The sequence below is a fragment of the Amblyomma mixtum genome, chromosome 3 (assembly GCF_055824585.1).
Source record: "Amblyomma mixtum isolate Tamu chromosome 3, ASM5582458v1, whole genome shotgun sequence".
Taxonomy (NCBI): domain Eukaryota; kingdom Metazoa; phylum Arthropoda; class Arachnida; order Ixodida; family Ixodidae; genus Amblyomma; species Amblyomma mixtum.
Window position 1 is genome coordinate 162,671,195 of NC_143014.1, and position 15,350 is coordinate 162,686,544.

At 48.2% G+C, this 15,350-nt stretch overlaps 1 protein-coding gene across 1 annotated transcript in view; it reads right to left on the reverse strand.

The window, feature by feature from the left end:
* Positions 1 to 3,661, reverse strand: part of LOC149352560 (uncharacterized) — a 29,274-nt gene extending 25,613 nt beyond the window's left edge. Inside the window, exons 1-2 of the mRNA XM_089577199.1 lie at positions 3,493 to 3,661; positions 750 to 957 (exon numbers count right to left, since the gene is read on the reverse strand). Coding sequence (XP_089433325.1) covers positions 750 to 957; positions 3,493 to 3,561 — 277 coding nt within the window. The 5' untranslated portion in view covers positions 3,562 to 3,661. The remainder of the gene's footprint in view (positions 1 to 749; positions 958 to 3,492) is intronic.
* Positions 3,662 to 15,350: the final 11,689 nt, after the last annotated feature.

Here is a 15,350-nt window from a genome sequence, read left to right on the forward strand (position 1 = left end):
TACTACTAATGTGCTTGATGCGCCATAACGCCAAATAAAAGCGCTATGAGCATGCAGCCAAGGCATCGCCTCCATGGGCATTTTGACGGGCAATACTCAAAAGGGACTTCAATGAGAGGGGGCGGATTTTAGTAACCGCAAAGCGAGCTGGTTTCGCCAGCGTGTTAAAGTTTTACCCCGGGGAGCCGTGGACACCTCATACGAATTCAGCACTAAAGAGGAAGCCAACACCTTTAATAGCATCACAGACAATCAGAAAAAGAACAAAAGGATCTATCCTCCTCCAGATAGATCGCTTAGCTCGGCTGAGGCCTATGACTGGAGAAGACTCCAAGCTAGAAACTTCGCATCCCCGCTCTGGAGGAGCTGGACAGGAGGTGATACGTGGGAGGATGCGGAGGTGTGCGAGTTCTGCGGGCATACCGCTACACTCGAACACATATTATGGAGATGCCCCAGTGCCCCAGGATATGGCAGAATTAATAATGCAGAGGAATGGGAGACCATACTCAGAAGTACCGACCTTAGCATACAACGATACGCTACCCGCCTGGCAGCAGAAGCTGCGCGACTATATCGTTGCCAGTCTTCCAGCTGCGACGCTGCCCCTCCCCGGACGCCTGCGTGCGGACCTGAAGGGGCACGGGTCTCCTTCTGGCGGAAATAAAGTTTCTTCATCATCATCATCATCATCGTTTCCCGAAGGTGAGCCTGAAATTAGCCACGTCAGTTCGCCACGGCACTCATACCGTAGGTGAGGCTCGTCTTGGCGAAGACCACGCTGCCACCGGCGAGAACCACGGCGGCGAAAGCGAGCAGTAGCTTGTCTCCGCGGGTGCCGCAGACTCCGGCCACGTGTCCGGGCCCGAATCCTAGCCCATGGAGTCCCGCTGCCAGCCGACCAGCCTCCTCGAGCAGCGCCGCGTAGCTGTGGGACTCGCCCGTCGTGTCGTCCACCTGCCGAGTCGATACGCGCGTCACACTTCCCACCAAGAAGGTAGCAGATGAAGCCAAAGGTAGGTGGAAAAGCAGAAGCGGGTTATTCAGAAAGTGAAGTGAGTGCAAGTGAGTTGGAGCAGCGAGCAGCGGGCCGGGAGGGACGGAGGTGGTCACGTGACACTGTCGCCGCCGGTTGACGTACGCTGATGGGTGTGACTGCGCTGTGTTCCACAGCCGCGTGATTTTCGAATGACGCGTGGGGCGGCAAGTGTTCGATGTGCCACAGTGCCGATAGTAATCGTGTTTAGGAACATTTAAAAGCTCTCTTGGCTGTTTCAAACGGCCAGCTTCGTACCTCTAATTGATAACGCCTAACTGTAATCATTAAAAGGTTGACTAATAGTATTTAGTTAATCAGGTTACTACTTAACAAGATTCACCTCTTTTCTAACATCCGTGCCCATCAGTATTACTACGCCATAAAAACCGTCTTTATGCTTCAATAAACGTATTTTTTAAAAATTAGTGGCGGTCTTCTCTGAAGCGCACTGTATAACAAGACGGCCTTCGTACACTCGAGTGCATGCCAAATCATGGAGTTGCATGGAGGTGGTTTACTTAAGTAGTGCAACATAGCGTACAGTACATGGTGAAACGTGCCATGCAGAGCGGCAAGCTTCGGAAAACGAGGTGGGAAGGGGGGGGGGGGGGGGGGGGGGGGCTCGTACCCCTCATGACTGTACCTCTTTTCTCCATTCATTTCCTCGCCGCTGCATTCCAGCTAGTGAATTTGAGAGGCAAACGATGCACTCGCATAGCCTCAAACTTTGAGACAAATAATAATTTGAATCCTCGCCCGTACTACTTCAGCCAGTGGCCGTCCTAACCTTAATCCGCGAGACTGAGGTCAGTTTGAGCTCGAGGTGGACTTCGTGAGGTCGAAACTTCATGAAATTTCTCGTCTGCGCGTACTCTCAGGCCGCAATCAAACACCACTTATGAAGGTAAAGCAATCTTCTGCCTTTTTTACATTGGTGTTGTTACGCCCAAGATCCAGCGAAGTGCACATTTATCAACCCTCTGCACATTTATCAACCCTTACCACTCGAGGAGTGACCTGCGGGTTGAGTGTTCGCTTTCGAATCCGGCCTGGCGCAGGCTAGAAGGTGGTGGTGGTGAAAAACTTTAATCAAAGAGAGCTCGAGGGTAAAAAAAGAACCCTGCTGCATGGTCGGTATCCTTAGTCCGGGACACCGCATGACGAGGCCCCGTCTCGCGCCCGCTTGACCAGAGCCCTTTGGGACTCCAGTGTGGAGCAGTTGAGGAGGGAAGTCTCCCATGCCTCTCGGGTGGGGGTGGGGGAGGGGGGAAGGTGAGGATTCTGAGTACATGCCCACACCATGTGAAAGATATCGCAGATCTCTCCACAGTGCGGGCAGCGCCCATCTGTGTTCGGATCGAAGTGTTTTGCTATTGCAGGACAGAGAAGGGTTCCTGTCTGCAGGCGCCGCAGAGTTCGCTCCTCCGCCTTACTCAGCCCCTTGGTAGGTGCCGGGTAGAGACGGTGGCTGTCGCAATAATAAATTAGGATTTCGCGGAACCGCAGAAGCGGTTTATGAGCTTCTGAGCCAGGAGAGCTAGGATGAGGAGCCCGGTGTGTGAGCGCTCGTGCGGCCGCATCAGCGGCCTCATTGCCTCGTAGACCCTGGTGGCCAGGAGCCCAGATCACTTTTGTGCGAGTTGGATCGGCGAGAGCGCGTCTTCGAATTTGCGAGGCAAGAGGTGATATTTCGCCTGCAAGATAATGTTCACAGGCCCGGCCAGAGTCTGTGATAATCGTTTTCGATTTTGGATCGGCGGCAGCGAGAGCTATTGCGACTTCCTCCGCTCGTGTTTAATTTGGGGCCCGAAAAGATAGCCCATCGACATTCATTCCCCGGTAGACTACGGCAGCCGTGAAGAATCCCGCGGGCGACGGCCCTGTGATGTCCACGTAATAGACGCCCTCTTTATAGCCATATTGCCTCTCAAGCGTGCGAACCCGCGCTTGTCGTCTGCCTTCATGTGAAGCCATGTCCATGTTACGCGGGAGCGGAGCGACCAAGAGCATGTGGCGCCACAGCACCGGGATGTTCTCCGTCCCCTCTGGTATGCATGTGTGTTGGATGTGTAAGCGGTTTAGCAGGCGGCGCCCAGGCACCGTCTGCGATAGCCGCGTATATTGGTTCACGAGGTGGGCCTCCCGCAACTCCTGATAGGAGTTTACCACTCCCAACGCCTTCAGTTTGGCGTTGGAGGTAGCCACCGGGAGGTCCAGTGCTAGAAGGAGGCTACAGCTTATCAATCTCTTCCTTACGACAAATGACCTCCCGCTCAGAGAAAACTTGTAAAGCAAGGCTTGCTGCGCGCAGTGAACGTGGTAATGAAACGCCCAGTGATTGGGTGCCTCATCAGGCCCCCTGTACGATCTTGCGCAGGATCAAGGTATGAATTTACCCAAACGCGGCACACTGTGGAAGTTTTGACGTAATAGTGAGCAATATAGGTACTTACAAGGGCGATTCGATCGCCGTGCTTCTTGAAAACGCGCCTGATGAATTCGGCGAAGTCTGCATCGGGCATCTCGATTGCCTGCACCGCTGATTTGACGACGCAGTCCTCCACGTGAGCGATCACGCAGCCTGCGAAGCATTCCTCTGGTCGCTGTTCACCGCCGGGCTGAACATCTTTGCCTTCAGCGGAGATCATCGCAACGAACTCAGTTTGCCCCGGTTTGACTCGGATACCTGCCTAAACTCGACACGACGATGTTAGGTTTCCAACGTGTCTTCTGAAATAAATAACGGCAAGAAAAATGCAATATAAATGGGACGCGTCGTAAACGTATACACTGCGCACAACACAAATCAGCTTTCCTCTTGTAATCCATAGAGGGTCGGGGTAATGTAAAGAATGGATTCTGATTTTATTCCATTTCGATTCCTCTCGCTCTTCGCCGTTTGCACAAAACCCACCACGCTTTCTCTATCGCTTAGGTTTGCCATTGAAAGCGGCGGACGATTAGAATGCAATAAAATCGGAGAAAAGAACTGGTCAAATGTAGCGCCTCGGATATGCCTACACTGGTACGTAACGCTGTTACCGGCTCCTTCCCGGTTCCAGATCACGTGACCCGGCATTTCTGGATAATACAACTGCAAAAAACGGAGAACAATTTTAGTTTCTGTTCAAACATAAGCCCCCCGAGCCCAGTGAGCACGAAGCATGTCTTTTCTTCCGCTTAAACGCTATATATTAACTCAAGGACCGTATTTTTCAAGGATTCTTTTCCAAATATATTCGTTGGCGTCTTCGCCATTGGTCACCACAGCACTGGATGCCAAAGCTGGCGACGCATTGCTTGCCAGGTGTTAGGCCTGATGTCAGAGGTGGTAGCGACCAATGCGCGACTGCGAAATAAAACAAAAAAAAATATGATGAATCGGTTAAAAAAAAACGTCACAAGATACAGTTTTAAGATGGCAAACTTGTTATAAATTTCCTGAAACGATCCTCCTGACCTACTCCTATATGTTTCAGCCGCTCGCCCTTCTTCGTTACTTATAAGTTGAGTTACTGAAAAGGAGACGGCATCGCTGAGCCGCTTCAATGCAAACGGGGTTACAGGAGGGAACGAGTTCACCACAAAGTATCTACCAAACAAAACGATAAAAGAGACGCAGCACACTGACCCGTATAATTATACCATTACTCCCTGAATTGGCCGCTCTGTACCGATCTCGCTCCTGTTGCTTCCAGCACGCTATCTGTGCTGAATGAAGTAGGAAAGTTCTAAATACGCGGAAACTGCACCCTTCTCGTCTGCATCAACTTCCAGGACAGCCGACTTCAAATTCAGGGGTCGTATTTTTTCGACCACGCTTTCATGCCACAGTGCTGCTGCTTATGAAGGAGGCCAACAGCCATCGAAACCAAGGATCATAGGGGAATGTTTTTTTTTAATTTGCGGCGTGGATCAATGAGAGTTTAATAGTGTAATTATTTTATCGCTTAAAGATAACTAATTAGAAATCGGATGTCGTGGGTTCGGATCCCACCGGCGGCGGTTTTTCTTCCGATTTGTACTCAGTTATCTTTAAGCGACAAAGTAATTACACTATTAACCTCCCATTGATCAACACCACAAATTCAAAGAAGAAAACATTTCCAGATGCTCCTTGGTTTCGATGTTTGTTCGCTTCCTTCATGTGCGTGTCATAATAAGCCCCTCATTTCGCTTCCCTTGTCTGCTTAAGTGCGGCTGCTTGTATCACAGTACTTGCATTTCGGAAACTGTGCTGCCATTTCTCTCCAAGTAAAGTTTGGCTTTCATCGGCGGAAACGTAGGGAAGCACGTGGTATATACGCTGTCACCTGCCGGTTAGGGGAAACTTTTGGGCAAAGTGTGTGTGCGTCGCAGCTTATCGATGCTTGATGGCACCGAGCCGGGCGCAGCGCTGCCGGTTCCCTTAAAACATAATCTCACTTTCAAGAAGCCGAAATTCGGTGAACATTTGCGTCACCACACCGGTCGGAAACAGTTTTCTCGCCTCATGCACCGATAACTGTACTATAGTATATCGCGTGTGGGGCATGGCATGCAATTTTTGCACATGCTACTGCTAGGATGTGCAATGCGTTTCTTTCTTTTTAATGCGCTAGGATTAGAACCCCTATATTTAATGCTCACTTGTTTCGGTACATGTACAGGGTCCGTCAAAAGTTCCAAGGCCACAGGGTTTGCTTTTGAGCAGCATAGTCGGGCTGTTGAGATACCCTCGAAGCTCAAAATATCTGTAGAGAATAGAAGAAGGATCGTTCTACCATCTGAGAACCTCGATAGCTCTATCGGAATCTTAAGTGCCAGGATATACCGATGAAAAGTGGACCATGTGGCCTGGGAACTTTTGACGGACCCTGTACTTTTATACGCCTAGCAGATACTTGCAATGAATACGTGATCCGCATTAATTTCGCTGGTTCTAAGCGGTTGACTCTACTGAGTTTAAGCAGGTTCTGTTACAAAAGTGATCATAACTATGCTTCAATTTAACTGGTAGATACCGCGAGGCTGTATGCGCTGGTACAAAATACAAGTTCTAACGCACACAGCAATTACAACTTATTCACTATGGCGCGCAACAAGGTGGTGGTCGCTAATCGTGGCGGCCACACGAGCGAGGCAATCCTGTCATCCGGCAAATCATATAATGACCTCCACCCCAAGGCGTGGCGGAGGGGACTTTTGTGGGCGCCCTTCACACACATTTGAGGAATGGGGCATGCACTTCCCCATCCCCACTTCCCTTTGTTCAGCGTATTTTGTGCCCGCGAGCACCCTTCAGTTCAAGCTTTTAGTTTCGAACTTGCAACAGTATGGCGGTTGGGGGGTTATAGTGTTGCCATGCAGGAGCCTCCTGCCACCCGCCAAATCTAAACTTGCGCTGACGGCTACAAAACTTTGCAGCATCACTCGGCGCTTCTTCTGAAACCTTCACATGAGAAATGGTTGTAATGTTTCCTATGTCGTCCATTTAAGCAGATTGGCATTCTTTATTGTAGGGCACCCTCACATCTTCGTGCAGGGCACAGCACACATGCCTATCTGCACTTGTGGCATGTCGGCTGTTTTTGAGGTTTGCACCGCATGTGAGATATGTCTAGATGCCTCCCCACGGAGATTGACATATTGCTCACTGATAGGCTTTCTCTAGTGCATCACAATTTTCTTGTGCGTGCAAACCAAAGAGAATATGCCCAGCATCAATAATTTCGCATACAAAGGAACCATGAAATTACCCAAGCCATTCGCTCGGCTAGTGGACACGGTGCTTGCCACAGCCATAGCAGTGTGCTTCAAAATCTTTCCGAAACACCAAAATTCACTGAACGCGTTTATGGAATCATCCTGTGGTGCCACGTAGTTATGACTCCACAGCGCTGTCTTCCTGTTCTGGTTTATTATAAGCCCACGTTATTATAAGGACCTTATTCACGCAGCTTCTCCAAGGATAAAAGGTGCCGCAGAAGACAGTCCACCCAAAATGAAAACCGTTATTTTTCATCCGTTCCAGGAGGCAAAATTTTTATCGTGACTGTTCAACGAAATAACGGCGTTTTCTCTTCTTCTTATTTTACCTTAGGTTTTGTTCGATAACGAAGCCAGACGCCCGCACTACACTTTCTCGCAATTTGCTGGCATTGAAAGATATGATATAGAACCGACGCTTCAGCGTCGGTTCTTGAGCAGTAAAGCGCTCGCAAAGCATCGGTGAAACGAGCTGTATATAGCCGAGTGAATGAGCGAACAAGAATTGTTGCGCAGTACACAAGTCCTTGAGCCCATTTCGAAACAATGCGCACACGAACAACGATGACCGAAGCGATGAGAACACGAACAAGCCAAGACGATTCAACGTGGAACAGATTTGACTTACTTGTCGAAGACCTGTGTTAGATTTTCAGCTGAAGGAGCCGTCACCGCTTTCTTTTCTTCTCTTGTCTTAACGACTATACACGTATAAAGTGACCCAGGATAAAACCTTCACTGATATAACTCAAAATGAATGCTCAACTGGGCTCACAATGATATTACGCTGTAAATGCTGAGAGCCAGCTGAACACGAGCGCAGTTGTTCTAGTAAAAATGTGGTCGTAGTTTTTTTTCTTTTTAGGGCTATGCAGAGGATATCTGCCACATGCGCTTTCAAGCCAAGCAGTGCAGCTGGCATCATTGCTGTTAAAAGTTTCCGCGCACTCGTGACACGGAGCCATAGGCGGGCTGCGCGGCCTGCTGCAGCGCTTAGGACTCTGTAGTAACCTGGAAAAGACACGCACAACTTATCTCGCTGTTTTGAGAGTATGCAGCGGTGGAGGCATAAACGAGGTTACACCGCGCGGCCTGCCTGGATGGCCCCATGCCAAGCGCACGGTGGCCTTCATAAAGGTGCCTGCGAAGTGCGCTGCGTAAAAGTAAAACCTGTGCTCCTAGCATGAAAATACGCGGGTTATGCACAAGTGCCACAGCATATCTAGTCAAAGCAAAGTTCCGGCATGCCTTTTGTTTTTTATCGCAGCGAGAGAGAGAGAAAAAACTTTATTTACACAGGACTTTGGCTTAGAATTTTGTTGAACGCCGTTGCGCGGGTGTCGCTGCGATAAACATGACATAAACGCTTTGGATGCTTATCGCAGCGACACCCGCGCAACGGCGTTCAACAAAATTCTAAGCCTAAGTATACGATAAAATATACCGCACTGAAGCGATGCGTGCATATTGCACCACCTGCTAGAGGTAATGCTTACGAGTCAGGGGGCTTTCATCTATCATTGCATTTTGTATCGCGCCACGTTGAAAGCATAGCTTTACGGAACGGCTGAGGCGAAAGAGAGAGCATGATACAGTGATCGAAATTTTGACGAAAGAGGGAACAGCTCCAGCAAGTACTCATTAGCGAGTGAGAAATGTGTGCGCAGTCATGTGCGATTGTCAAACGCCGGGCATTTATGTTTGTGCATGGCAAGGAGTCATGGGAAGATCACCGGCCGGCCAGTTGGTGTCACCTCTGAGGAAATGCGCCGCATAATGGATGGCACGATTATGACTGATAGACGCGTGATCGATTGCTACGGAGCTGGGCATCAGCCCTAGGTCCGCAAAACGATTTTGTACGGAGATTTTGGCATGTTTAAGGTGTGTTCACTTTGGGTGTGCAACCTAAAATGAAAAAAAAATCGAGCGGAATGTTATCATGAAATGTTAACTTATCATCAAGAGCTAACCGCATGAGGCGATAATTTGCGGCGACATGCCACGCGATGCCATCGCGCAATGGGCTGGCAGGTGCTGAACCACTGTTGCTCATCGCGTTGCTCAGTTTCTGGGTTTGCAGGAAGTTTCGCCCATCGATCGGGAGCAGCTCGCAAGGCTAGCCAGGAGCAGAAGGCTTTGCGGGTACGTAACTTCCGATTTAGATATTTTGCGAGCATGTTAGTTTCGATTTCAACGCCCTCAGCGCACCGACTGAAGGAGACCTGACGCTTTAATTAAAGATTAATCCTGGACACGCACGCAGCTCGATAGGCTGCGGCGGTGGCCGAATTGTGTCAAGCGTCGGGAAACAAAGCTGCGCTGTTACCGCCGGCAGTCGATCAAATCCCGCTCGGGGACGGAGTTTTCTTTCTGCCAGATACCGTTGTCACGACAACGATACAATGGTGGTGGTGAAAAACTTTAATTCTCAAAGAGAGTTTTGGGGGTGAGAAAACCCCGCTGCATGGTCGGTATCCTTAGTCCGGGACACCGCACGACGATACCCCGTCTCGACGCTCCAGTTGGCTTTCCTCTGGCCGCTGTGGGAGGGATTGGCGCTGATGTCTGGATTGTCTGGACAATCGTATATATATAGTAAGTTTCTTTTCTAGCACGGATTCAGCAAAGAAGCTGCTGACAAGACCCACCTGCCGACGCTCACTTTGTCATGTGTTTATGTATACCAGAGGAGGCGCTGTCATGAGCCATGCATTGAATGAAACAGTTAAGTGAAAGCCTAGTAAAAGTAGTGCAGCAGAAAAAAGATTCTGTGGTGTATGTCTCGATCACTTCTTATTTGTCTCAGCCCCAAAAATATATAGTTTAACTTCGCTGCGCGATGCCCTGCAATGTATTGCCAAAGAGGGATTTCTATCAATCATTATGCTGTTTAGTGTTAAAAACAGGGTACTATAGTTACACTCCTCTGGTATCGCGAGGGGACTGAACGTTAGCGGCGGCAACCGATGCTACACTGAAAACACGCCGCTCTATCGCTAAGTCTCGTCGCTTCTTGCCGGTGTACCAGCAACAGCCGTCGCCATCGTACGTTGCGTTCGAGGAACATCGCCTCATGCGGTTACCGCTTGATGATCGCTGCCGAGAGGTGCTTCTACAGGCAGTAGGTGTCTGTGGATGAAGCATATATCGTCTGTCCTTCGAATTAAAGACAGTCTCTGCTGGAAAGATCACTGCGACAAACCTTTGAGGTGAGGATTGTGTTCTGCTGATTGATTATCTACCAGCCAAAAAGAAAGATGAGATGAGTGCGTTTTGTAAAAGTACTGCTCCGGCTGCATGAGGTCATTAAAGAAAAAGGCGCCGTGGAGATTTGATAAAACAAATTATAGACTATCAATGCGATTGATTCGGCAGAGTATGAGTTAACTGGCATTAGTATTTCCCTCCGGACGGAGCCGGCCGCTGCCACTGACGGGTACAGACCATGCGAGCGGGTGGCGTGATCAAGTCCGTCAGTCACCATGGGGCACTCCGCACCCTCTCTCCACTCTACCCCACCCGCCATCCGCCTCCCACCCTCTCTTCGTTCCCTCCCTGCTGAAAAAAAGTTCTATGATGCAATAACCTCATAGATCATTCATCATAGAATATCATACAATCTGTATGATATATCATACAATCTGTATGATATATCATGCAATTCTTATGATATATCATACAGATTGTATGATATTCTATGATGAATGATCTATGAGGTTATTGCATCATAGAACTTTTTTTCAGTAGGGCTCTCCCTCCTCTTTCCTGAGAGGGAGATTACTTCTCTCAATTTGCCACCAGCCGACCGAGGCTTCAGACGGACGGATGGACGGGCACCTTTTTCCAACAAAGAGGTTCTAATGCTAACGCATTAAAATTTTCTTTCTTTCTTTATAATATTAGCTCTTAACTATCAGCTGATAGTACAGTGTAGTCCGCGTACATTAAACACGGGGGCCTCTGCTCTACGACCATTCCGCCTAATTTGTTCAAGAGATTATAGCCTAGATTACGTTCTTGTAACTATACTTTCCATGCTTACCATATAAATCACGAGCAACAGCAGTGATAATGGACATCCTTGCCTTAAGCCTTTGTGTACCTAGTTGTTGCACTTCTTATCGCATTCCATGCAATTTCAACTTTATTATCTAGGTATACTTCCTTTAGCAATTCTATTATCACATGACCAATAGCTCCTTCTGTCACCGGAGCTATTTAAGGTTTCTACCGCTTATGCCTAGGAAGGCTAAACACAAAGACCTGATTTCCGCCCTTGCTATTTCTCTGCATTGGGTAAGCACGAACATGACATCATCTAAGCGTCTACCCATTCTAAACCAGACCTTAAGTTCTGTCAGTATATTATTACTTTCTATCTACGTCTGCATTTTCGATTTCACTGCCTGCATTGCCAGTCTGTATACAACCGAAGTTATCGTAATCGGCCGGTCTGAATGATTTTATGTTGGTCCTATTTAATTTCTTTTTATAGAACAAATTAATTGTACTCTGTCGCCAGATGCCCGAAATTTGTTTATTTGATATTTGATAACACCCGTGGTGTTTTTCCACGCCACCTGACAGCGATTATAGGCACGAGATCATGGACCTTCCTCCATGCACGAGATTCTGCGCTCTGTCGAGGTGGCGCTGCAGACGCTAGCGGGCTCGCGGTAGGCAAGAGGCCAGGGAGTGGCGGCGAGTTGAGGTGGTGCAGCGCCGGTTTTCAGGGCTTGTAGGCGCGCTTTGAGTTTCTGAGAATCACAACAATGGTTGATGCTTTCAACTTAGTATTCCTCGAAGTACACAGGCTCGCGTTGGCCATGTACGGCGTATTTAAAAACAGTGTATTTTATTATGGCTAGAAAGCGTTTCTGCAGTTGGTTTCTGCCCCAGGCATTCAATAAAATAATAAGTTTTTGACACTCTGCACTAAGCAGAATAATTTTACCTCGGGACAGCAGTGAGGGAAGCACTGGCCTTTTTTCGGCAGAGCCTACTTGCGCTCACCGTCTGTTGACACACGTGTCGCGCAGTGCGAAAAGTGGGGACAGCGTCGATCGTGTCCCGATCTCACATGTCTCGCGTAACCGCTGTTTTTAGCCGTCAGATCAGGCACCAGCCAAGCCGACTTCTCTCCTTCTTAAACTGGTCGATTTGGTGAAACGTTTGGATTCCTGAAATTACATTCTTTGCTAGCCCTGGGTTTTCTGCTTGGTGACGAAAAATTACAGCAAAATATTCAGTAGAAATTCATAAAATTACGGTTTTTAGATCTGTGGTCGTCAAAAATTGTGAGGTAATGGGGTTCCTGATGGTCCTGGCACGTCGCGAACTCGGCGGGTTTCCGACGACAGAGCACCACAGTGGTAGCATCACTTCGAAGAAGAGGAATCAGCGGTTTCGTTGATTTCAGTGCCGCATTTCTTTGACCAAAGTGAAAGCGAAGAGGCCATAAACGAGGGAATAAACTTAAAGGTTTGTTTTGTGATCTAACACATTTTCTGCGATTGGCATCACTCACCCCTTAGTAAATTTGTAACGAATGGAAATAGAATGATTCTATTTGTCGCGAATTCCAGAGACGTTGAGTAGTGCAATAAATCTCAAGATTTCTTCCGCCGCCGCGGTGGCTCAGTGGCTATGGTGCTCGGCTGCTGGCCCGAAAGACGTGGGTTCGATCCCGGCCGCGGCGGCTGAATTTCTTTGGTGGAGAAATTCGAGGCCCGTGTACTGTGCGACGTCAGTGCACGTTAAAGAACCCCAGGTGGTCGAAATTTCCGGAGCCCTCCACTACGGCGTCTCTCATAGCCTTAGTCGCTTTGGGACGTTAAACCCCATAAACCAACCAACCAAGATTTCTTCCCTACAGGAGCAGTAGTGTGTTAGATATTTTTATAAGAAACGTTTTCATGTGACTATGCATGCATAAGTACTGAGAATCTAAAAAAAAGTAATAACGACATTGTAGAGAACAGGGCTTTGGGAACATGCTGGCATGAACAATTTCCGCACTTTCTACTTAATTATTCAAGACCTGGGGTGACTTGACGAGGGTGTTAATTATAGTTACCCACCAGGCCTAGGTATACCTGAAAATAAAACGCATTACTGAAATTAGCAGAGGAATTTGATATTTGCACCAAATTTGGTTGCATATCTCCCGCATCAATAACGAAAACACTTTTCATTGCCTCATCCCATGTCAATCTCGCTACGTGCCTCTGTTGGTAGCCCGCCTGCGGTTGCTTCTTTCCAAACAGGCTTCGCGTTAATGTACTACTTCATCGAACAGCTTATGACGCATGCGTGATGCAATGAAAAGCATGTGGATTTTAGCAGACTTAAAGTACGCGCAAGATTGTCACAACTTACCTTATTTATTTCTACTAGAATCAAATATATATATCGGCCATGTTAAGAAATAGTTTCATGTATATATTAAATGCCCCAAAACGCGCCATTATACGTTCGTATAACTTCTACACACGTTAAAACATGCTGTGCTATCGACAAAATAACGCACTCATTGATGACCCTGCCGGCGCCCGTGCACAACAGCTCAGGGTGATAAATGCGTGCGCAGCTACATGCATGCTTTTTTCCTTGCGCAATTTTAAGCGTACCATGCTGTTATTCAGGTGAATGAGAGCGGCAATTTCCCTGCTGTGAAGTGCGTTGACTGGCAGCGCCGGTCGACGCTTTTACTACCGCGGCCCAGACTTCCTAATGCGGTATTTATTTGCGAGAAACCTATTAAGGCTAATCTAATTTTCTGTTTTCTGCTACTACGTGAAACCAACAGTGACGCAGCTGGTCAGCACATGCTGCTTCTGCAGTGCGCAGGCATGATGCAATTGTGTCTTGTTTGCAATGAATCTGACAGCCTTCTTCTGCAGCACTTGCAGTCTAGCTTTAATATTAGTTTTGGTTGCAGTGCCCCCTAACCAAAATGCGTGATAAAGCCGACGATTAGACCAGGCAGGTATGATAAACCTTAGCTTATTTACCATGCCAGCAATTTCAGAGACACCTATACTCAATTGCGAGACGTGTTGAGCCCAGTTCAAGAATTAACGAGACTGACACCGACATTAACTGCTTTGTTTATTGCTCGAAATATTATGCAGTTTGTTTCGTGAATGTTAAGGTTCGAATGGTTGTAACATAGCCAAGAGAATAGTCTTTGGAGAATATCAATGTTCCCGGTATTTTTGCAACATCTTTTATGCGGCAGTAAAGCAAAATAGCACGTAGCACTAAACTTAGTGTCGACAAAACTCACAAGTGATAATGATTTCGCTGATAAGAATTGATTAAATTGAGTGATTTGTCACGAATACCCATTACTCTCTTTGTGATAAGAATATTGTGTTTAATTGAATCAAATGCCTTTTCTAAATCCCAGAACGTCCTAGTTGCTTTCGGCCTCCGTGCTGCTTTGGTTTGGTTTGGTTTATTGGGGTTTAACATCCTGGAGCAACACAGGCTGTGAGGGACGCCGTAGTGAAGGGCTCCGGAAATTTCGACCACCTGGGGTTCTTTAACGTGCACTGACAACGCACAGCACACGAGCCTCTAGAATTTCGCCTTCATCGAAATTCGGCCGCCGCGGCCGGGATCTAACCCGCGTCTCTCGGGTCAGCAACCGAGCGCCGTAACCACTGAGCCACCGCGGTCACTGTAGCACTAGTATACATTTGTCATCACTGTACATAAACCCTTTTCTCTCTCTTTATCGCCCTTTCTTCATCCGGTCTCTCCAATGTTGAGAAGCCGCGCCGACCAACCGTTAGCTGGGGTGTGCCGTTCAGTTTCGCTCCTGCAATGTTGAGAAGCCGCGCCGACCAACCGTTAGCTGGGGTGTGCCGTTCAGTTTCGCTCCTGATAAAATTCCAAGCAACCCTACAGAAGCTCAAATAGGTTTTCGAGAACCCTTCGTGTCCGGCACAGTGCTGCAGTACCTGCTGAAGCCTGAACCACACAGAGGTGGCAGAAAAGAAGAGAAGAGAACGGAAGATAGAAGAAAAGAGAAAATAGGCCTCGTGAACTGGTATGGACGCGCCACTACTACAGAACAATTGACGCCATCTCACGCACGGACGGCGCTCATGAAAAGTGGCTGTGCGTTTGTCTGTGTTAGGCGGCGGGAGCCTGGAGGTGCTGTGAAGCGTCTGCTTTTCGACAGCGTCAGCACGCTAAACAGCTTCCTTCGGCCGCCTTTGTGCCTTGCGCCACATACACACATACACTGTATGTTGCAAAATAAACTGAAAGCAAAGCAAAGAAAGCCAATGTCCTTCTTGTCCGCGCGTGTCCCAGCCTTCACGTGCGAGCGCTTCTGTTGGAGGCGTTTCGTTGTAGAAGTCTGACTCAGCACCCGATCAATATGTCACTTTAGATGGAAGGCGATAAATAAAACACAAAGCAAGCAAGCATGCACTGCTGAACTGCGCTTTGCTTCCAGTGGCGATGCGCCGACAACAAAAATTCCCTCTGCGACCGTAGGATCGAAGTCCGCCTTGGAACCAGGAAGGACACTGTACAGCATGAGGAA